General features: G+C 41.9%; 1 protein-coding gene across 3 annotated transcripts in view; it reads left to right on the top strand.

The window, feature by feature from the left end:
- Nucleotides 1–331: 331 nt before the first annotated feature.
- Nucleotides 332–23,779, top strand: part of ZDHHC20 (zinc finger DHHC-type palmitoyltransferase 20) — a 70,503-nt gene continuing 47,055 nt past the window's right edge. For 2 of the 3 annotated variants that reach the window (XM_053206559.1, XM_027064530.2), the window contains exon 1: nucleotides 334–675. In XM_053206559.1, the coding sequence (XP_053062534.1) occupies nucleotides 558–675 (118 nt within the window). In that variant the 5' untranslated portion in view covers nucleotides 334–557. Of the gene's footprint in view, nucleotides 676–23,779 lie in introns of all 3 variants that reach the window. The other variant, XM_027064532.2, reaches the window with a different exon arrangement.

Raw genomic sequence — 23,779 nt, 5'->3', positions numbered from 1 at the left:
CCCCCGACGTGAGACGCAATCCACGAAAGCCACGTCCTCTCCCGGGCAGCCATCCAGGAAGCGTCCGTCGCCGCGCGCACCGCGCCGGGCTCGCCTCCTTCTCGGCCGCCGCGGCCTCCCCCGCCCCCCGGGCCGGTCCGCACCCAGCCCCGCCACGCCCCAACGGCCGCCGCCGGCGCAGGCCCCGCCCCCACGCCCGGGCCCCGCCTCCTCTGGCGGCGGGAGCCACGCCCCCGGAGGCGCGGCGCGGGCTGCGGCGCGCGGAGGCGGGGCGGGCGTGGGCGCGGGGGCGGGGTGGGGGTGGGGGCGGTGGGATGCAGGACCGGGGCGGGACCCGGCCGGGCGAGGCGCGGGGAGGAGTCGCGGAGGGGCCTCCCATCTACTCTTCCTGGGGCTCGGGCTCGGGCTCGGCCTCGGAGGCGGGGCGCCTGGACGAGGAGCGGCCCCGAGCTCCCGAGTCGCCGCCGCCGCCGCCGCCGCCGCCGCCGCCGCCGCCGCCGGGGGCCTGGCGCTCCCCTCGACCGTGGGGCGCCCGCTTCTGCAGCCGCCGGCGGAACATGGCGCCGTGGACGTTCTGGCGCTGCTGCCAGCGCGGCGTGGGCTGGGTGCCGGTGCTCTTCATCACCTTCGTGGTCGTCTGGTCCTACTACGCGTACGTGGTGGAGCTGTGCGTGTGTGAGTACCCGGCGGCCGGGCTGCGGGCGGGCGGAAGGCCGGGCCTCTGCGGCCCCGCGCCCCGCCGGCCGGCGCCTGCGCTCGCCGGGCGGCCGGGGTCCGGCCCAGACCCGGGAGGAAGGCCGGGCCGCCGCGCCCGTGGCTTTGTCGCGGCGGTGCGGGGCGGCGCGGCCTTCCGGCGTGCGCGACACCCCGCGCCGCGCTCCTCGGGGCCGAGGTCGGGGCGGAGCGAGGCGGTGTGAGCGTCCTGGGGTCTGCGGTCCCCCGCGGGCGCCTCGTTCTCCTGGGGCGGAGCGCTCAGAGAGGGGCTTTCCTCGAAAGGAGCAGCCGCACATCGTCCAAGTGTGTGTGTGTGTGTGTGTGTGTTGCATTCTTTGCTTTTGTTAATGTTGGCAATAAAGAAATCTGTCCCTCCTAGATCGCCTAACCAGCGCGAGAGGAAAACTGTGCCACCCGAAGAGCAGGCTGGGGGCCGGGGTGGGGGGTGGGGGGCGGGGTGGGGACAGGTGGTCTGTTCGCTGTCCCCTGCTGACCGCAGGCAGGTGAGCGGCCCAAGAGTGAGCGCCCGCTTCTGATTTCTCGTGGCGCGGGACCCGTTTTAAAGTTCATTTCTTTCGAGTCTGAATCCAGGAACTTACAGAAAATGCCATTTTTAAGACCGAAAGAATGAGTGAGATGAGACCTAGCCTGATTCTCTTTTATATTACGTCCATGCTGGGGGTTTGAGGTCTTATGTTCGTTACTGCCGATTCTCTCGTTAGTTCTTCGTACCCAGTTTCTCACCAGCTTCCCTGGGATTAAAAAAAAAAAAGAGGAGTAGCATGGCGGTACGCTTCGAGGATGTCCGATTCCGATTTGAATAAGTTGCCGTTAAGATGGAAGGGAATTGTTTGTAATCAAAACGTTGTTTGAGGGCTCCGACTGTGTGTGTCACAGTGATTGGTTGCTCGGCCTTAAATGTTCGTAGACTTTGGGTGTGCGGCTGTTCTAGGGTTAGGCTAGACAGTTAGGCTAGCCTTCTGCTTTCCCGTATGTCTGCTGTTTATACCAGTGCTTGGTGAAAACTCAGGACCGAGTGGGAAGTGGTGTTTGTAAAAGCAGTCCCTTGGCCTCCCAGAATGATCTAGTTCGTCCCCAGACTGAGGCCAAAGCTATCCAGAGGGCTCTTGTGACATGCACTTAATAAAAGAGCCACCTGAGCTAGACTGATCCCAACAGGATGAAATGAAAAGTAGTTACACCACCCAGTCCTCTTGCAAGTGGCAAACCCAGGACGCGTCGGGTTGTGGCTCTGGGATCTGTGCAGCTCTCTACTTGGTTTGGACCGAGTTCTGCACGTGAAAGAATGCTTTGGTTCAGGAAATTTCAGGGTCGGTTTTTAAATGAAAATAGCCACCTTCAAAAAAATTATACAGGGGAGCCTGGGTGGCTCAGTCGGTTAAGTGTCCGACTTCGGCTCAGGTCACGATCTTGTGGCTCACGAGTTCGAGCCCCGCGTCGGGCTCTGGGCTGACGGCTCAGAGCCTGGCGCCTGCTTCCGATTCTGTGTCTCCTTCTCTCTCTGCCCCTCCCCCATTCATGCTCTGTCCCTCTCTGTCTCAAAAATAAATAAACGTTAAGAAAAATTAAAAAAAATTATACAGAAAACTACCCCTGCGACTAGGCCCAGAATAAATTAGCTGTCAATAATAATAGCGTTCATCTGTTGAATGTGATTGAAAAATGATGTTTGAATCCGTTAAAATTGACTAGATTTAGGTATTTCTTGAAGCTGCTTCCCAAAAGTGATAGTGATCATAGGATTGATTCTCTTCCGCTTTTGATAATACTTGGTCTTATTTACTCTGAAGTGGGCGTTTATTCCAGAAGTGGTACCAGTCTCATTTAATTCTGTCAGAAGATTATTCCCATGCCATTCTAATGCCACAGTGGCTTCGAAGTGCATCTTGTGAAGGAACGCTGTTACGTTGAAATCACACGTCTTAACCTATAGTTGGGTTTTGTCCAGAATATCAAAAGGTGACATTAAACATAAGGAAAAGGAAATGAATATGAATTGGGAAGTGCTGGGTGCGAGTGTGGGTGGAGGGGACATTTTATTCATTCTCTCCTTTAATCCTCAGTGTCTCATAGCATAGATGTCTCTACAGATGTAGGAAATGAGACTGAGCACATAGGTCGTCCTTTGGTCACACAATTGTGGAGTGGCCGTTGTACTGTGATCCACATCTTTATACTCTCCAGGTAACCTTTAGTGAGTCAGTGCAACGATAATTGTTCCATGATTGGGGAAGGGGTTTCGGTGGGGATAAGTGGTTGCCCTTTCTGGAGATCGTAACTTGAGTTAGGCTTTAGGCCCATCCTTTAGAGAGCATACCCCAGGATTTCATGAAGTTACACATTCTGCAACAATTAAGGCCCAGTGCTTGACAAAATTTTAAAATATTCAGTAGTGAAAGGTCTTCCATAGGGCCTGCATTCAATACTTCCAAGTTTGGGACGCCTGGGTGGCTCAGTCAGGTAAGTGTCCGACTTTGGCTCAGATCATGATCTCGTGGTCTGGTGGTTCGAACCCCACGTCAGGCTCCATGCTGACAGCTCAGAGCCTGGAGCCTGCTTTCGGATTCTGTGTCTCCCTCTCCGCCCCTCTCCCTCTGTCCCTCTCTCTCTCAAAATAATAAATAAATATTTAAAAAAATTTTAATACTTGTAAGTTATCTGAGTTTAACTAGGGAGGATTTGGGAGGTGTGCAGTGTCACGGGACTGTCTGGTTGAGCATAAAAGCTCATTCACTTTCATAGTAAAACTATCTTTACTGCTTATATATATTTGTTTTCATAGCACGGACCCTGCCGCTAGAATATATCGCTATATAACTTTGCTTTAAGTTGAGTGAAGTGTGAGTTTTACTTGAGGTGCTGTTTTAGCATTATTTACAATAGCTACACTGCAGAAGTAGCCCAAGTATCCACCGGTTGATGAACGGATAAAGAGGAAATGGTGTATATATACAAGGGAATATTACTCGGCCATAAAAAAGAATGAAATCTTGCCATTTGCAACAACATGGACGGAGCTAGAGACTATTATACTAAATGAAATCAGTTAAAGAAAAATATCATGTGATTTCACTCTTAGGTGGAATTTAAGAAACAAAACAAATGAACAACAGGAAAAAAAAAAGGCAAACCAAAAAATGGGCTGTTAATTACAGAGAACATAGGGGAGGTAGGTGAGAGGATTGGTAAAGTCGGTGAAGGGAATTAAGAGTACACTTGATGAGCACGGGGTGCTGTATGCAATTGTTGAATCGGCCTGTTTTACACCTGAAACTGATACAACACTAGTATGTTAACTACATGAATTAAAATAAAAAAATAAAGTGCTGTTTTAATAATTTTTATAGAGTTTTCTTAGTTCCTGGTAATTTTTTTATCAAACCAGATGGGAAAGGATGATTGTATCTTTACTGTGTTAATTCATTTAATACTCAGAAGTGAAATAATTTGTCCAGGGTTATACAACCAGTAAGTGGCGTCAAGTGGCTTGGAGCTAGAACCCGTGCTTTTAAAATTAGCTGCTATGCGGGGCGCCTGGATGGGTCAGGCGGTTAAGCCTCCGACTTCGGCTCAGGTCGTGATCTCGCGGTTCTTGAGTTCGAGCCCCACGTCGGGCTCTGTGCTAACGGCTTGGAGCCTGGAGCCTGCTTCGGATTCTGTGTGTGTGTCTCTCTCTCTCTGCCCCTTACCCGCTCATGCTCTGTCTCTCTCTGCCTCTGAAAAAATGAATAAATATTAAAAAAAATAAAATTAACTACTATGCAAGAATAGTCTACTTGGTTATCAGGATCTGTACACTGAAGGCAGATTTCAGTCTTATCTGTAATATATGTATAGAAGGTAATTTTCTCCTAAAAGGTAGCCGCAGAGGGTTCCTAAATATCTCAGACAATTAAAATGCCTGGCCCACAGGAAGACAGTTGACAAATGGGTTATGAGAGGCCCTCATTCCATCTTAGCCTCTGTAAGTTTCTAATTTTGTAATTCCATACACACACGTATGAAATGTGTAATTCCTGTTACAAGACGGAATAATATTGAGGACAAAATTGAGTAAGAATTAATTAATCGAAGGTGGCCATGTTACAAGGGTGATAAGCAGAGAAATAAGGATCAAGTAATTAGTCATGTCGGTGCTTGGTGTTCAGCTGAACTCCTCTTTTGATTTTCTCCCAAGGCTGATATTTAAACATGAATTTATGGGCGGATTGCCCCATTTTTACACTTTGGTCAAGATGGTTATTTCTGAGGAAAGTGCTAATTCAGGTTCCCAGGGTTTTATCAGGATGTGTCATTCAGGTCAGCTAGAGCTGTTAATAGTAGACGTGTACCTCTTATGTGGCATGTAGAAGATCTTAGAGCCCAGAGAGATTTTAGAGATGATCTAATCATTCCATTTATTTAACTGATGAAGAAACTACTGCATGGAACAGCTGTGTGGTTTGCCCGAGGATGGATATGCCTCTTTTCTCGGAGAGAAGTGTGTAGAGTAGAAACGTAACCTCTGAGTCTGTGTATCTGACATTCCTGTGTCTCCTTCGTAATTTCTTCAAATTTAGAATGAGGCAAGATAAATAGTTGAAATGTCAACATTGAGCATAGCTCTTGCCACAGTTGATTCCAGTGTTTTTTATTGATTTCAAAAGAACCAGCTTTTGATTTTTCTTGATTTTATTTTCTATTTCATGGATTTCTTGCCTGATATTTATTATTTCTTTTCTTTCTTTTACTTTGGGTTCCTTTGCTCTTTTTTCTAGGTTTGTTTTTTTTTTTTTTCTTTTTAGAGAGTGCGAGCAGGGGAAGGGCTGAGGGGACGGGGGAGAGAGAATCTTAAGCAGGCTCCGTGCCCAGCGTGGAGTCCAAGGTGGGGCTCCATCCCATGACCCTGGGATCATGACCTGAACCAGACTCAAGTTGGACACTCAACCAACTGAGTCACTCAGGTACGCCCCCTCTTTTTCTAGTTTCTTAATATGGAAACTGGAGTCACTGATTTGAGTCCTTTCTTACGTGTTTAGTCTTGGAAATTTACTCCAGATACTGCTTAATTCACATCCCATCAATGTTGATATGTTATACTTTCATTTTCATTCAGTTAAAACAATTTTCTAATTTCACTTTTGATTTCATCTTTGACCCATGGCTCAGGCTAGAACTATGCTAGTTTGCAGTTATTTGAAGATTTTTCCAGATACCTTTTGGTACTGATTTTGAATCAGTTCCATGTGGTTGGAAGACATACCTTGCATGACACGAGTCTTTATGTACCTGGGCTTGTTTTTTGGCCCAAAATGTGGTCTGTGGTAGAAGCATTTCATCTGTGTTTGAGGAAAACGTATTCAGTGTTCAGTCGTGTGTTTTGCTGTTTGCCATTAGGTAGAGTATTCTATTATGTCATAATGTGCTGTGGATGTCAAGGCAAGTTTGTTGACAGTGTTTTTCAGGTCTCCTATGTTCTTGCTGATTTGCTCTTTGTTCTAGCAATTAATTATTGAGAGAGGTATGACTATAATTACGCATTTGTCTCTCCTTGTAGTTCTGGCAGTTTTCGCTTCATGCATTTTTCAGCTCTGTAATTAGGTACATATAATGTTTGGGATTATTGTGTTCTCTTGGTGAATTGACCCTTTGTCATTATGGAATGACTTTCTTATCCCTGGTATTGTTTGCTTTCAAATCTAGTTTGGCAGATTAAACAGTACCACTAATCTTCCTTGTGATTAGTGTTAGCATGGCAGATCCTTCCTCACCCTTTTAACTTGTTTGTGTCTTTATATTTAAAATGCATTTAAAATGCCTGGGTGGCTCAGTCGGTTCAGCGTCCCAACTCTTGATCTCAGGGATGTGAGTTTAAGCCCCACATTGGGCTTCATGTTGGGTGTGATACCTATTTTAAAAAAAGAATTGAAATGCATTTCCTATAAGCAGCATGTAGTTGGGTTTTTTGTTTGTTTGTTTGTTTGTTTTAATTCAATCCAGTCTGAAATGTCTGGCCTTTTTTCCCCTTTTTGGGGGGTGCTTTATAGAGCTAAAATTGACATATAACATTATATTAGCTTCAAGTGTACAACATAATAATTTAAAATATAAATATATTTGACATAATTAAATGATCACTGCAGTAAGTCTGGTTAACATCCATCACCCACATATAGTTAAGTAATTTTTTTGCTTGTGTTGAGAACTTTAAATATAAACTCTCTGCAACTTTCAAATATACAATAATATTATCAACTATAGTCACCCTGCTGTACAATCTATTTTAATTGAGGTGTTTTAACCAGTAACATGTAGTGTGATTATGATGTAGTTAGGTTTAAGTTAGGTAGTCAGGTCATGACCTGAGCCAAAGTCCACGCTCAACTGACTGAGCCACCCAGGCGCCCCTTGAGTTAATTTTTAAATGATTTTTGAGTTTCGGTTTTTTTAAATGATTCTATTTTCTCTCCTTTGTTGGCTTATCAGCTGTAACTGTTATTTTAGTGATTTGCATTAGGGTTTAGAGCATACATTTTTAAAAATGTTTTTATGTATTTTTGACAGAGAGAGAGAGAGAGCATGTGCGCAAGTAGGGGAGGGGTGAGGGGAGGGGTGGGTACAGAGGATCTGAAGCAGGCTGTGCACTGACAGCAGAGAGCCCGAGGCGGGGCTTGAACTCATGAGCCGTGAGACCAACACCTGAGCTGAAGTCAGATGCTCAACCAACTAAGCCACCCAGGCGCCCCTTAGAGAGTCTAATTTCCATTTGACATCAGTTAATGTGTGTTCAGTTGAATAGAACCATACAGTGAGGGTCTTCAAACTCACTGGAATTGTGTTTGAATATGTTAGAACAAACATCCACAGTAATAATATTAATTAAATTGTAATTACCTGACATATATTTCAGTAGTCTTCAGGGTTGAAGCCTAGATGAGAATGCTTTTTGGTTCTGTATCTGTAGTCTTTGTTTTGGATAATGAAACAATGATTCTTTGAAATTATGCTCATGTTATTTAAGAAAAAATTCTGGCTCCCTATGTCTCATCGCCAGTGGTTGACGTAATTATAGGAAAATTTAAGATGTGATTTAGAATATTTTTAAAAGCCTTCTTATTTTGTTATTTCCTTTTCCTATCTGTTCTCAGATCCTGGAGTGTAGTAATTTTCTATATAACTTGCCTTTTGAAAGCTATAGTGCCCTGCAAGCCTTATTTACATTCTATAATTATCCCAGCCTTCTTTCCTTTTTTTTCTTTTTCTAAAGAACAGATTTTTTTTTCTTTTCACTGCTAGTGAATTAATCTGTTCTTATGTTATTCTCTGTTGAGACCAGAAAGCAAACTGGTCAGAGAGAGCTCTATAAACAAGTATCCAAAAAAAAAAAAAAAGGCCAAAAAACAAAAACAGCCCAACCCAAATGAACAAAAAGAGCTCTTTTTTTTTTTTTAATGTTTATTTATTTTGAGAAAGAGAGAGACAGAGCACGAGCAGTGGAGGGGCCAAGAGAGAGGGAGACACAGAGTATGAAGCAGGCTCTAGGCTCTGAGCTGTTAGCACAGAGCCCAATGCGGGGCTTGAACTCACAAACTGGGAGATCATGACCTGAGCCAAAGTCAGATGCTCAACCAACTGAGGCACCCAGGCGCCCTCAGAAAGAGCTTTTATATATTCTTTTATATAAACTGATCCTTTGTGTCTTCACTGGTTTCTTATAAGACAGGAGATATGAAGGAGAAGGTACTGGACAACTTAGAAACCAAGGCAGACTGTTTGGAAGAGGGTGATGCCCTAGTGATACAAATAAAACTTTCCTTCTCCCCTGGCCTCTTCTAGTTTGTGACACAGAAGATAGAGCATGTATCTTTCTTTGTCTCTCTTTGTCCTTGTCTCTCTCTCTCTCCCCTGAACCAGCTCTTCCTGTCCTAGCTCAGTAAATGAGTTTCATCCTTCTCGTTTCTTGGTTGACAAATCATCCCATATCCAATTAATCAGCAAATCCTGGCATTAAATCTGCCTGTTGACCATCACTCCTGCCACTATATTCATTCAAGCCACCATAAAATCTCTGTCTTGTGAAGCAGATTGAAAAACCGGATTCCAGCAATTTGCACCTCCTTTCGTCAGGATAGGGAGTCTTTGCCTGCCCGGTGAGTCTGGGTTTGGCGTTGTACTGGCTTGGATCAATAGAATGTGATAGAAGTGATGTGTGAGATTTGGACCCGAGGCATCAAGACAGCATGCCTCTCCTGTCTCAGCTCTTTGAAACCTGTTGCCTTAAGGGAGGTCAGACTCTATGGAGAGAGAGGCCCAGCCAAGATGAGCTAAGTGCCAAAGGCCTTGATGTGTGAATGAGACCATCTTAGACTCTCCTGCCCCAGCTGAGCTGCCAGTTGACTGTAACGAGCAGGAGAACAGTCCAGCTGATCATAGCCTGAACTGCTAACCCCCACGATTCCTGGAAATAATACATGGTGGTTTTTTAAAGCCATTGAGTTATCGGTGGTTTGTTACATCATTGTAGTACTCTACATTTTTGGCGCTCTCTCCTCACCCCGTACCCCGTCCATTCTCCACACAGCAGCCAGAATAACTCCTTGAAAATCAATACCACATTCGTCACTCCTCTTCTGAAAACCTCGGCTGGCTTCCTGTCTTGTTCAGTGGACTACCTAAGGTCCCTACCATGGCCTCCTCCCCTCACGACTTCTCCGACATAATTTCCTCTCCATTCCTCCTTTGTTTCGACAGCTGCTACACGCTGGCCTCCTGGCCATACTAATACTTGTTGGATGATCTTCATAAATTATTTAACCTGCCTGTGCTTGTTGCCATGCTATAAAATGGAATAATACCGGTCTTGCAAAATAATGTAAAGTTTTTAGCAGAGCAGGCTTTCAAATATTACTGGAGGTGGGGCAAAGATTTAAGTAGCCACTAGCGTATTTTTTCTTGTCTTCCTTTTTTGGGCAGTTTTCTTTGTTTCTTTATTTTTAGTTTTTTAGAATGTTTATTTATTTATTTTGAGAGAGAGGGAGAGAGAGCACCAGCAGGAGTGGGGGGCAGAAAGAGGGAGAGGGAAGATCTCAGGCAGTCTCCATGCGGCCAGCGCAGAGCCTGACATAGGGCTCAGTCACACAAACCGGGAGATCATGACCTGGGCCAAAACCAAGAGTCTGACGCTTGACCAGGTGGCCACCCAGGCGCCCCTTGTTTCTCTATTTTTAATTCTTAGAGTTTTTATCCCTTCCTCCCTCTGGCTTCAGTGAATGAAGGAGCACTTTCTTACAGTCTTTTTTAATTCTTAATTGACTGTATCTGAAGATCATATTGCAAAAGCGTGTGCCTATCTGGCATGAGCGGGTGGGGGGGAGGGGGAGTATGCTGAGAGAGGGGGGTCCTCCACGTCACATGGGACTTTAAGAAGATTGATACCTGGCACTGTTCTTGCAGGTGTATGAGCTACACAGATTTAGGTGTTGCTGAGATACGCAGCACGTCGTCTTTAGGGGATGGGCCTCTCCACTGAACTCAAGTAGTAGGTCCCAAGTAACGGTGATGATGCTTTGATGGAAAACAGGTCTCTCTAAAGTTGAGATCCACACCCCTTGATGATAAAAGATCGTTTAAAATTATTTTTAAAACATTTCTGTTCTCCGTGTCCTCTCACTTCTTCCAATGCTTCGTTATGCTTACTAATGTGAACGTAGGCCCACCCGGTTGGAATCATAGGAGGAGACATTTTTATTAGCGTACTAATTGGACAACATATAAAACTAAGTATGAACTTATTAAATGTGAAGTCTTCAGGGAAGCTTTTTAAACTAATTGCATGAAAAGGATATCATCAGCACCTGGAGGAATTAATAACACCGAAATGTTATTTTTGCACATGCGGATCGCATATATCACTGGTGTGAATTTACACTGATTGTTTCTTGTTCCTGGTACTGTATGATTCTTATTTTTCTGTGGATAAGTGGCATACTTTTTACAAGTATTAAAAAAGGAGAAGTGAGGGGTCATGGCTATGAGAAATACCATGTACACATATGCAGTAGCTTCCTAACAGTCCCCCCCTCAAATGTCAGCAGGAATCATTAAAAATCCGAGGCAAGATGATTACTTCTGTGTCCAGCACCCTCCAGTGGCTTTCCTCTTTGCTCCTCACGAAATCCAACGTTCTTTCTGTAGTCCGTCAGGCCCTAAGTGTTCTGGTCTGCCACTGATTTTGACTCCTCTCTTCCTTTGCCCGCTTTGCTTCAGCCAAACAGGCCTCCTTGCTTTTTACCTGTCAGACCACACACGTCCCACCTGAGGACCTTTGTACTTCCTTCTCTTTCTGCTTGGGATGCTTTCCTCCCAGATTCCGAAGGGCTGCTTGTCTCCATCTAGGTTTCTTTCAGAATACTCAACTGTCAGAGAGGCTTTGCTGACTACGCCATGGAACATAAGTACTTCCTCTTTCACTTTCTTACCCTGCGTTGTTTTTCTTCATGGCACTTACTGCTGCTTAATGTAGTTATTTATGTTTCTCTCCTGAGTAATATGTTCACTGCTTTATTTCCAGAACCTAAAAACAGGTCCTGCTTAATATGTACTCAGATATTTGTTGACTGAGTGAATTGATTATATAGCACCAATTCCCATGCTAGTAGAAGAGAGAGAATTGAATGTATTCACATAGGAGATAGCTCACAATTAATCTTGAATACAGATATGCCCCCGACCTTAAGAATATCTCCGTGTTGATTTCGTCATTTAACAAACATTAAGTGCGTATAGTGTTCTCGGTGTCGTATTTGGCACTGGGAATACAAAGATGTATAAATGTGCACTTGTACTTCATACGGTAGTTCTTTAATATCACAGTGCTCATTTGCATATTACAAGTTTCCGTTTTAAATGCCAGTGTAATTAACAGTGTTGTATTAGTTTCAGGTGTTCAGTGTAGTGATTCAGCAGTCCCATAGACTTCGCATCTCTCATCAGCATAAGCGTCCTCTTAATCCCCTTCCCCTGTTTCATCCACCGCCCACCTCCCCTCTGGTAACCATCAGTTTGTTCTCTGTAGCTAAGAGTCAGTTATTTTTGGTTTGCCTTTGTTCGTTTGTTTTGCCTTTTAAATTCCACAGATGAGTGAAACCATGCGCTTTTTGTCTTTCTCTGACCGGCTTATTTCACATAGCGTTGTACCCTCTGGATCCATCCGTGTTGTTGCAAATGGCAAGGTTTCATTCTTCTTTATGGCTCAGTAATATTCCATTGTAAATATATAGCACAGCTTCTTTATGCATTTATCTGTCAACACTTGGGTTGCTTCCATAGTTGGTTATTGTAAATAATGCTGCAGTAAACATAGGGGTGCATATATCCCTTCAAGTTAGCGTTTTCATATTCTTTGAGTAAATACCCGGTAGTGCAGTTCCTGGATCATAGAGTCGCTCTATTTTTAATGTTTTCAAGAACCTCCGTCTTCCACAGTGGCTGTACCAGTTTGCATTTCTACCATCAGTGCACAAGGGTTCCTTTTTCTCTACTTCCTCACCAATGCTTGTTTCTTAAGTTTTTGGTTTCAGCCATTCTGACAGGAGTGAGATAATCTCTCGTTGTGGTTTTGATTTGCATTTCCTTGATCATTAGTGACGTTGAGTACATCTTCCTGTGTCTGTTAGACAAATGTGTGTCTTCTTGGACAAATGTCTATTCATGTCTTCTCCCATTTTTAATTGCATTATTTGTTTTTTTGGTGTTGAGTTGTAGAAGTTCTTCATATAGTTTGGATATTAACCCTTTATTGTATAGGTCATTGGCAAACATCTCCCATTCGGTAGGTTTTTTAGGTTGTTGATTGTTACCTTTGCTATGCAGAAGCTTTATATTTTGATATAATCCCAATAGTTTATTTTTGCTTTTGTTTCCCTTGCCTCAGGAGACACATCTAAGAAGTTGCTGTGGCCGATGTCAAAGGTTACTGTCTTTGCTCTTTTATGGTTTCAGGTATCATATGTAGGTCTTTGATCCATTTTGAATTTATTTTTTGTGTGTAAGAAAGTCATCCAGTTTCTTTTGCATGTGGCTGTCCAGTTTTCTCAGTGCCATTTATGAAGAGATTGTCTTTTTCTGATTGGATATTCTTTCTTGCTTTGTTAAAGATTATTTGACCATATAATTAGGAATTTCCTTCTGGGCTCTGTATTCTTTTCCATTGATCTATGTGTCTGTTTTTCTGCCAGCACTATGCTGTTTTGATCACAATGGCTTCGTAATATAACTTGAAGTCTGGAATTGTGATAACTCCAGTTTTGTTTCTTATTTTTTCAAGTTTTTTTTTGGCTATTTGGGGTCTTTTGTGGTCCCATACAAATTATAGGATTGTTTGTCCTAGTTCTTTGAAAAATGCTGTTATTTCGATAAGGATTGCATTAAATGTGTAGATTGCTTTGGGTAATAATAGATATTTTTTAACAATATGTGTTCTTCCAGTCTACGAGTATGGAATGTCTATTTTTTTGTGTCATCTTCAATTTCTTTCATCAGTGTTTTATAGTTTTCAGAGTACAGGTCTTTCACCTCTTTTGTTAAGTTTATTCCTAGATATTTTATGCATATTACAAGTTTTAAGAAGCCCTGCCATAACCAAGTCAGTAACTGTTTCACCCAGTATTTTTCTAAACTTTTGCCGTAGAATTCTTTTTTCATGAAATACCTATTTAAATTCTTTTAGACTTGTTGATCTTTGGGAACAAAGCTACCAATAGTGGTGATGGGGGTGGAGGGTGGGGAGCACATCACTTCTGAAAAGACTGTGCCTCTGGAAAAAGTGGTATTACAGTACATCTGGGAGGTAGTAGCTAATTTCTTCTACTTACCTTTTGTTATTAAATTCATCATTTAGGAAGAAAAGTCATTATTGCTGTAGATGATGAAGAGCTATTTGAAAAATGCCAACATCTATTTCTAATTTTATGTATTTTTTAAGGTTTATTTATTTATTTTGAGAGAGTGAGAGAGAGAATGAGTGCTAACAGAGGAGGGGCAGAGAGAGAGGGAGAGAGAGAATCCGAAGCAGGCTCTGCACTGTCAGCACAGAGCCCAGTGTGGGTCTTGAACTCACAACTGTAAGAACATGACCTGAGCTGAAATCAAGAGTCGGATGCTTAACTGACTGAGCCATTGAGATGCCCCTATTTCTCATTTTAAAAAAAGACTTGATAAAATAGTAATAAATGACTTTTGGACAAAATTACGCACATACAAAATACTTGATCACGTTCTGCTAAAACCAGGAACAAGTAAGATGCTTTGTTCCCATGGCCATTGCTGTGTACCATCGTACTGTATTGACAAAATCAACTGCTATATTCAATCGAGAAAATAATTAGAAGCATAAGACATTGGAAAGGAATAGAAAAAGCTACTTCTCTGTGTAGATGATGTGATAGTATATGTTGAAAAGCCAAGAGGATCAATAACAGCAGAACACTGAAACCAAAAGAATTGAGTAAAATTAGCAAACAAAAACCCAATACTTTCTGTATATACATAATAATTTGTTTGAGAACATAGTGGAAGAAAAGTCTCCTTTTCCACTAACATCAAAAAGATAAAATACTTAAGAATAAACTTAAGAAATATGACAAATCTGTAAGGGGTAAACATTCTTGAAAAACACAAAAGTAGACTTAAATAAGTGGAAAGACATTTCATATTTCATGTTCATGAATAGAATAACTCAACATTACAGAGATTTCTGATCTCCTCAAGTCAATATATAAATGAATTAATTCCATTCTCAACAAAGTTGTCTTTTTTCTGGCACTAGATAAGTCGATCCTAAAAGTCATTGGGAAAAACAAACAAGAAAGAACCAGGAAACCTCTGAAGAAGAGTCATAAAGAGGGCAAACCCCACCAGATTTTAAACTACAAAACCTCTATAATTAAATCTGTTGAGGGGAGCCTGGGTGGCTCAGTCAGTTGAGTGTCTGACTCTTGATTTCGGGTCAGGTCATGATCTCATGGTTAATGGGATCAAGCCCCACATCGGGCTCTGGGCTGACAACATGGAGCTTGCTTGGGATTCTCTCTCTTTCTCTCTCTCTGCCCTTCCCTTGCTCATGCACCGTGCGTGCGCTGTCTCTCTTAAATTAAAAAAACCTGTTGGGGTAAGTGGGTTATTTGAGAACTCACTCTACTGTCCCTTCAGTTTTGCTCTGAACCTAAAGCTGCTCTAGAAAATAAAGCCTTAAACAATTGTATGGTATGGTGCGTGGATAGAAGTATTGGCCAATGGAGCAGACTAGAATGTCCACAAATAGTAATTATAGAAATGTAGGACATGATAAAAGTAGCATCTCAAGTCACAGAGGAACAGATGGGACAACTGGGTAGATATTTGGTGAGAGATAAAATCTAGTCCATACCTCGCATGATACTCCAAGAATAAACTACAAATTGATAAAATCTTATTTTTTCTTCTCTTCTATTTCAACATTTTAATTTTATTAATTTTTTTAATGTTTATTTATTTATTTTGAGAGACAGCAAGAGCTGAGGAGGGGCAGAGAGAGAGAGAGTGAGGGAGAGCAAGAGAGAAAATCCCAAGCAGGCTCCACACTGCCAGCACAGAGCCCGATGGAGGGCTTGATTTCACAAACTGTGAGATCATGACCTGAGCCAAGATCAAGAGTTGGATGCCTAACCGCCTGAGCCAGCCACCCAGGCGTCCCGAAACTTTTAATTTCAAAGTAATTTCAGACTTGTGAAAAATAGTCCGAAGGATTTTCATATGTCCTTCACCCTGATTCCCTGAATGTTATTATTTGCTGCACGTTCTTTGTCATTGTCTCTGAAACAGTTTGAGAGTAAGTCGCAGATATAACGTCCCTTCACCAATACTTCAGTGATATTTTCTAAGAAAAAGTTTGTTCAAACTTCTGTAACAGCACTGCAGACCAGGTGGCTTATAAACAACAGAAATTTATTTCTCAGAAGGCTGGGAAGTCCAACATCAGGCACCACAGATTTGTTGTCCGGTGAGGGCCCGCTTACTGGTTCATAGATGGCCATCTTTTCACTATATCGTCACGTGGCAGAAGGGACAAAGGATTTCTCTGAGATCTCCTATGAGGGCACTAATCCCATTCTCGAAGGCTTCACCTTTATGACCTAATCACCTCCCAAAGGCCCCATCTTCAAAAAATAATATGAATTGGGTGGGGGGGGGGGGACACAAACTTCCATCCGCAGCAAAGAACATTTTCTTACATAGTATCAGCATACAGTTCACAAAATCAGGAAATTAGCGTTGATAAAATACTACCCCAGTCTATAAGCCTTATTCAGATTTCACCAGGTGCCCCACTAATCCCTTTTGCTCCACAGTCCGGCCTAGGATCACACTGCGGGTAGTCTCCTGTCTCTTAGTGTCTTTTCATCTGGAAGAGTTGCTCAGTATTGCTTTCTCTCTCATGACCGTAACAGTTTTGACGAGGACAGGCTTCCTCTGCGGAAGGCCCCTTAAATTAGGTGGTGTTTCCTCACGATTAGATTCAAGGCGCATATTTTTAGCAGGAGTACCCCAGAGTGACGCTGTGCCATTGATTGTACCATGTCTCGGATGTTAACTTCAGTTACCACTTCAGGCGCTTCAGGCCAAGTTTCTCCATCCCGTAAAGGTACAGCGTTTCTTTGTAATTAATAAGTAGACTCAGACGTACCACACAGATCCTTCGAGGAAGCGCTTGCCGCTCAGTTGTGTCAGCTTCTGGCTGTCAGCTCTGTCAATGTGACTAACTGCACACACGGTCACCCCTTCCTGTGCCAGCCTGCATCCATCCCGTGTCTGAGTGAGAAGGGGCCGCCTGCTCTAGAGCTCTCTGTAGTCGGCCAAGGTTTTGAGAAGCCTGTGCCACGGTTGGATTTCTCCTTAGTACACGGCTTGTAGCCCGCACGGTGTCTCGGCATCTGACTCCAGATGGGTGTCTTTGTGGGCAAATACCTTAAGACTCTGTAATCTGTTCTCGTATTGTCCCGGATTTGGCCGGGAGGAGCCCCTTCAACTTTTCCATGTTCTTTCAACATGTCGCCATCATTTATCCTTTCCTGACTTTCTGGCGACACAAGATTTTTCAGGCTTACCTGATACTTTTCCCCTTTCAAAATGGGCCACATTTGAATGTAAAAAATGAAAACATTCAAGTACTGGAAGGAAACATGGGTGGATGGCCTTATAAGCGGGGAGTGAGGAAAGCCCAATAGAAAAAAAAAAGTGCATAAGTGACAGAAACAGTTGCGGGGAAAGGATGGAAGGAAGGGACTGGCTCATAAACATATGAAAAGATGCTTATTCTCATGTAGAAGAAAATGCAAAGTAAAATCACCCTGTGATACAAAACGTTTAGAAACACTGTATTGGGTCGATGGTGGGAAAACTGGCAGTCTCCAGCATTGCTGGGAGGGGTACAAAATGGAACAACCCTTCTAACAGGGATTTGGGGAAACCAGGCAGATTTACTTTTGGTCCAGCAATTTCATTATCAGTAATGGACACTGAGAATAAACTTCCACAAATAAACAACACATGCATAAGGTTATTCATTGCCACATTGTTTGTAACAGTAGAGGTTGGAGACTGCCCAAGTGTCTATCAATAGAGCCCTGATTGTAGAACTGGAACACCCACACAATGGAATACTGTGCACTGCTTTAAAACACAAACAATGATTGTCTCTATGTACTAATGTGCAGTGATTTCCAGGGTGTGTTAAATGAGAAAAGCAAGATGCAGAATAAATATGTAAAGGAGGAAATTAGAAATACATTTTTATTTGTTTACTTTGCTAAAAGAAATATGATAAAGGAGGCTAATAAAAATGACTACCTGGAGTGAGAGGGTAAGGAAGGAAAGCTAGGTCTTTCTGAGTACCTTTTTGTGTAGTTTTGACTTTTAAGCCATTTATATTTTTTGCATATTCAAAAAATAAAATTAAACAGGAGGCAAAAGCAAACTGTAAAGTTTGGGACCATGACACAAATAACTTAATTTTACGTAAAATTGATACTATACACAGGAAAGAATCGTTTCAAGTGGCTTTTGGATATTGTACTCCTTCGTGGGATATAGTTTAAACCCAAAACGAAGCAGAATTTTAAAACTACAAAGAAACCGTAAACTAGTATGCAGTTTTTAAACTATTTTGTTTATATTTTAGGATGAGCTGAGTAAGTAAATTAATTAGGAACTAAGATTTTCACTGTACATAAATGCAAAGAGATACAAATATAATGCCAAGAAAATTAAGGAAAAACTTCATAATGTTCTATTTGAATTGGAAATATCAATGTGAATATAAATATGGATTTGTAACACTATTTCAGTCATCCCAAAGGGCCTAAAAGCAATGAAACTCCAGTAGCTATGAGCACCCCTAGTATTCAACACTTGGTTTCCAAATACTACTAAAAGGAACCAATGCAGGCACCGTGGCTGGCTGGGTCCATAATGCATGCCACTCTTGATTTGGTGGGGGGGTATGGGTAGGGGTCGTGAGTTCAAGACCCACATTAGGGTTAGAGCCTACTTAAAAAAAAAAAAAAAAAAAAAAGAACCAGTGCCCCTTGGAGAAATGGCTAATTTCAGGTCTGCAGGAGGGAAGATGTAAAGTGAGCCCTGGGACATCTTGTGCTAGACAGCAAAGACGTGCTCAGAGACTAACAGGGCCCATTCAGGAGGTTGCAGGGGTCCCTCGGAAGAGCATTGGCCAAAGACGAGACAGTTTGAGCCTAAAAAAGAATGAGGGTAGCCAATAATGGCATATTAAATAAAAATCCATAAGTTTCCTCATTGATATTCAAAAAGAGAAAATTTGAATTTATTTGCTAACAGTGGAGTTGCATGTTATATCAACATTCTGTTCTGAAAGTGGGTAAAGGGCAATAATTAAGTTTTTGTGCTGCCTTTTTCGGAAGCTCTAGTTAATCACTAGTTGAAAGCGCTTTATAGAAGAATGCCTGCTTAAAAGTGTAGAAATAAATAAAAGAGGGTTTTTAATGGTAATTTTCAAATTCTACAAAATAATTGATTCATCAGCGGATATTAACACCATTCGGGGAAACGTGTTGGGTGAAGAAGATATTCACATATTGTTAACTTTTACCCCACAAAAGACTTCATGATTGTTAAGTGAAAAATGTGCCTTCACAAAGGAGAGGCTTGGTGGTTGCTACCTTGTCAAGTGATCCAAGTGTGGCAGAGTGACAAACTTCAATAATATACCTCCTGATCCCAGAATACTTCAGATCTGAATATTCTTGTCCATTCTCTCCCTCCCACCCCCAAATTACATTGAAACCTTTACACTTGGAGTGGAATAATAGGAAGAGGAGTTTGGGGTAGGGGATAGAGTATGAAGTTGAGGACACCAAAAAGAAACAGACAAATCTGGTACATTTCATAAGGCGTCTGGCCTATTCTTTTCATTACTTATTTATTTTCAGAGAGGAAGAGGGAGAGTGCCCATGGGAGAGCAGGGGAGAGGGGTGGGGGAAGAGAGAAAGAATCTTTCTTTTAAAATTTTTTTTAACGTTTATTTATTTTTGAGACAGAGAGAGACAGAGCATGAGCAGGGGAGGGGCAGAGAGAGAGGGAGACACAGAATCTGAAACAGGCTCCAGGCTCTGAGCTGTCAGCCCAGAGCCTGACGCGGGGCTCAAACTCACGGACCGCGAGATCGTGACCTGAGCCGAAGTCGGACGCTTAACCGACCAAGCCACCCAGGCGCCCCGAGAGAAAGAATCTTAAGCAGGCTCTGTGCTAAGCTTGGGGCTCAGTCCTATGACCCTGGGATCATGACCTGAGCTGAAATCGGGAGTCGGATGCTCAACCATCCCAGGCACCTCTGGTCTGTTCTTTTCAAAAAGTCACTGTCATGAGATTCTGGGAAGGTGATGGTGCATTATTTTTGAGTCTCCCCAGAGCACAAAAACATTCGACAAATTGAATAATATCTATGACAAAACCAGTTTGCTAGAGAATGGGAATGAGTTTTAGACAACCAGAGTGACTGCAGAGATATCAACTTAAACTCTGATATGAACATTAAATACGTCTGTTCTTAGAGACCTAAGACCTATAAGTAAAGGTAATAAGGAAAAGGGACTATAGTTTGTAATTGGGTATATGCTGCAACATGTAGATATAGTAGAGCTATTAGAAAATGGACAGCAGTGTGAAAAAATTATTTAAATGAGTAATCATATTTTCAGTAATCATATTGGTCTCATTATCGAAGTTGTTGGGTGGGCAATATGGGATAAAGTAAATGAGTAATAAGGGGCGCCTGGGTGGCTCAGTCAGTTGAGCATCCAATTTCAGCTCAGGTCATGATATCGTGGTTGGAGAGTTCGAGCCCTGCATTGGACCCGCTGCTGTCAGCACAGAGCCAGCATCAGATCCTCTGTCTTCCTCTCTCTCTGCCCCTCCTCTGCTTGCTCTCTCTCTCTCTCTCTCTCTCAAAAATAAGCATTTAAAAAAATAAAATGAGTAATATAGGATATCCTAATTCTTCATCCTGTCTTTGAGAACCAGGATTCTCAGTTCTTAAAAAAAAAAAAGTACAAGATAAATGATAAAAACTTTGTAGACTTGAATTTGAATTTGAATTATTAGTATGAACTCATGAGATGTTTTACTTAAAAAAAAGCATGTATATGCATATACATAGATAGTAGGGAGAGGAAAACTGTTAATAGACATCATATATGTAGAAAATCCCAAGGAATATACAAAAATACTACTAAAAACTAATAAGTGAATGTAGCAAGTTCATAGGATATGATGCAAGATCACTAAACAAAACTCAGCTATATTTCTAACTAATAAGAATTAGAAATTGAAATTTTTTAAAAGCACTATTTATAATCATATCAAAAACATTAAACACTTTAGGGATAAATGTAACAAAATACATACAAGATTTTGTGTATTGATGAGATAAAATCTAAAACGAAGAGATGCGCTGTGTCCACGGAACGGAAGACTGATTATTACAAAGATGTCCGTTCTTTCCAAATTGATCTATGAAGTCAGCACCAAGCCAACCAAAATCCCAGCAGGCATTTTTTTTTTAAAGAAATCAGTAAGATAAGTTTAGAATTTATATGGAAGTGCAAAGGACCTAAAATAGCCAAAACACCTTTCAAAAAGAAGAAGTTGGAGGACTCACACTGTCTGATTTCAAGATTTACTAAGAGCTATATATAATCAAGTGAGTGTGGTATTGGGGTAAGATTGGTCACATATACATCAATAGGCAGAATAAGAGTTCAGAAACAGACCCTTACACATATTAATTATTTACTTTTTAAAAAATGTTTATTTATTTTTGAGAGAGAGAAAGCATGGGGGAGGGGCAGAGAGAGGAGACAGAGGATCTGAAGCGGTTTCTGCACTAACAGCAGAGAATCTGAGCCATGAGATCATGACGTGAACCAAAGTCGGATGCTTGACCAACTGAGCCACGTAGATAACCCCCATTAATTTAATTTTTAATTAGTTTTTGATCAAAAGTTTCAAGGCAATTCAACAGGGAAAGGATAGTTTCAGCTAAAAAGATTGGAACTATTGGCCATCTAAATGCAATAAAATTTATTTCAGCCCTGTTCATACCATCTTTTTTATACCGAATTTTTAAAATCAGCTTTTAAAATTGATTACAGACCTCAATGTAAAGCCTGTATAACCTCAAGAAAGAAATATATGAGCAAGTCTTTGTGTCCTCTGGTTGGTAAAGATTTGCTAAGTAGGGCCCAAAGCATGAACCATATAAGAAAAAAAAATGATAAATTAGGCTTCATCAAAACAAAATATTTCTGCTCTTTAAAACTCACTGTTTTACTGTGTTTCTTTAAAAAATAAATAAAACTCACTGCTAAATAAGTGAAAAGATAAAATATGGACTAGATGGAAATATTTGCACAATATATTGGTTAAAGGACTATATCTAGGATATATAAGGAGCCTACAGTTCAATAATAAAGGAAATAATGATTAAAATGTGGCCAACAATTTCAACACACAACTTCACAAAGAAGTGTAGGACTGGCCAATAAGCATGTAAAAAGATATTCAGCATCATTAGTCTTTAAGGAAACACGAAATCACAATGAGGTATCACTATATATTTTTTAGAATAGCTGCGAGTTTAAAGATTGACAGTTCCAAGTGTTGATGAGGGTGTGAAGCAACTTGTAACATACATTTTTGGTGGGGAATGTAAAACAATACAGCCACTTTTGAAAGCGGTGTGGCTGTGTCTGATAAAGTTAAACAGAGCTCCAGCAATCTCGTATCTAATATTTACCCAAGTAATGAAAATATATGTCCACCCAAAGGTTTGTATGTGAGTATTCATAGTAGCCAAAAACCAAAAGCAAATGTCTTATCAACTGGTAAATGGATAAATAAGTTGTGGGACCTCCATACAATAGAATACTACTCTGCAGTAAAAAGAAACAAATTGGAATTTCCAGTTCTGGGACGAGTGAATACACACTCTTACTGTTCTTCCTGCTAAGTACAACGAAAACCCCTGGATATTGTACGGTGGGCGCCTGGGTGGCTCAGTCGGTTGAGCGTCCGACTTCAGCTCAGGTCATGATCTCACAGTCTGTGAGTTCAAGCCCCGCGTCGGGCTCTGTGCTGACAGCTCGGAGCCTGGAGCCTGCTTCAGAATCTGTGACTCCCTCTCTCTCTGTCCCTCCCCTGCTCACGGTCTGTCTCTATTTCTCTCTCTCTCAAATAAATAAACATTAAAATAATAATAATAATAATAATAATAAAAACCCTGGAACATAAACAAACATAAGATGCTGAAGTGTGGAGAGAGAAAGGCAGATCAGCTGAGGGACCTTGGTGCCTGAGGAATGATACTGAGGCAAACTCCCTGCTTCATGTGTCCCATCCTGCATGCTAGAGAAGCTGCCAACCTGGAAGCACCATGGGCACAGACAGAAAAACCCCAAGAAAGCTGGTTTTCTTTAGCCAAACCAGGAGAAGGGCAACCTAGGAAGACAAACTAGACAGTAACTGCCCTGCTGCAGCCAAAAACCATGGGAAAACTACACTCTGTCCCCACTTTCTCCAGCAGAGGCTGAGCGTGGGCTTAGACTTCCCCCTGGCCCAGCTTTCACAAGGAAACCCTCTTGTATCTCCTCCCCCACTTTCCTACTGGGGCCGTAACAGAGCAGGTGAAGGCCTGGGCAGTTGGTAGATGTCCATTCCCCCGGGGCAGGAATGAAGCATTCGTCCCCATGGTATCAGTGGAGGCTTGTGGGGAGCCCTCGTGTAGATCTTGCCCAGTTCTTATGTCCATCCATAGGAATGTTATCTTTTTAGGTGGCTTTATAAATAAAAGTTTTATTCACTTATAATTTCTACAGAGTGATTGCATGTATATTGGGAAAGCTCTGATTTCTGTATACCACTACCACCTTCGTTTATGGTTGTTTCTCTGTTGGTTTTCTTTGGCTATGAAGGCATGTAGTCTTACAATATACAACTAGTGATACATTTGCTTCTTTTCCATTTGTATACCGCTAATTTATTTCTCATAATTGTGTGGCTTGCCTAGTGCTTCCTAATCATTTCACATCAGGACAGTATTGAAAATTATATTTTTAGTGTATGTTAGCATAAATGGGGAATGCTCTGTGAGGCCAGGGGGGACCAGCCCAGGATCTAACTACTCCGCTGTTCTACCTGATTGATCTGAGCTGGGTTGAGAAGAAGCCCTATGCCTCTCTAAAACAATGCTTTAAAAAAAATCATGAACTTGTTTATTTTGTTCCTGAATGTTAGTGGGAATACTTCTCTCGTGTTTCTCATTAGTTATGCTGGTTTGGGGATCGAAGTAGATATATTTTAGTTTATTAAGGAGGTGTCCAGGTACTTCTCTCTTTTATCAACAGATTTTAGTCCAAAATGGTTATTGAATTAACAAATATTTCTTAAGCATTGCTGCTGTATGCCAGGCTTTGGAACTAAAACAATGAATAAGGTGAGA

The sequence above is a fragment of the Acinonyx jubatus genome, chromosome A1, assembly GCF_027475565.1.
Source record: "Acinonyx jubatus isolate Ajub_Pintada_27869175 chromosome A1, VMU_Ajub_asm_v1.0, whole genome shotgun sequence".
NCBI lineage: Eukaryota > Metazoa > Chordata > Mammalia > Carnivora > Felidae > Acinonyx > Acinonyx jubatus.
The sequence above is the reverse complement of the archived record's forward strand: the minus strand, read 5'-3'. Positions and strand labels throughout refer to the sequence as shown.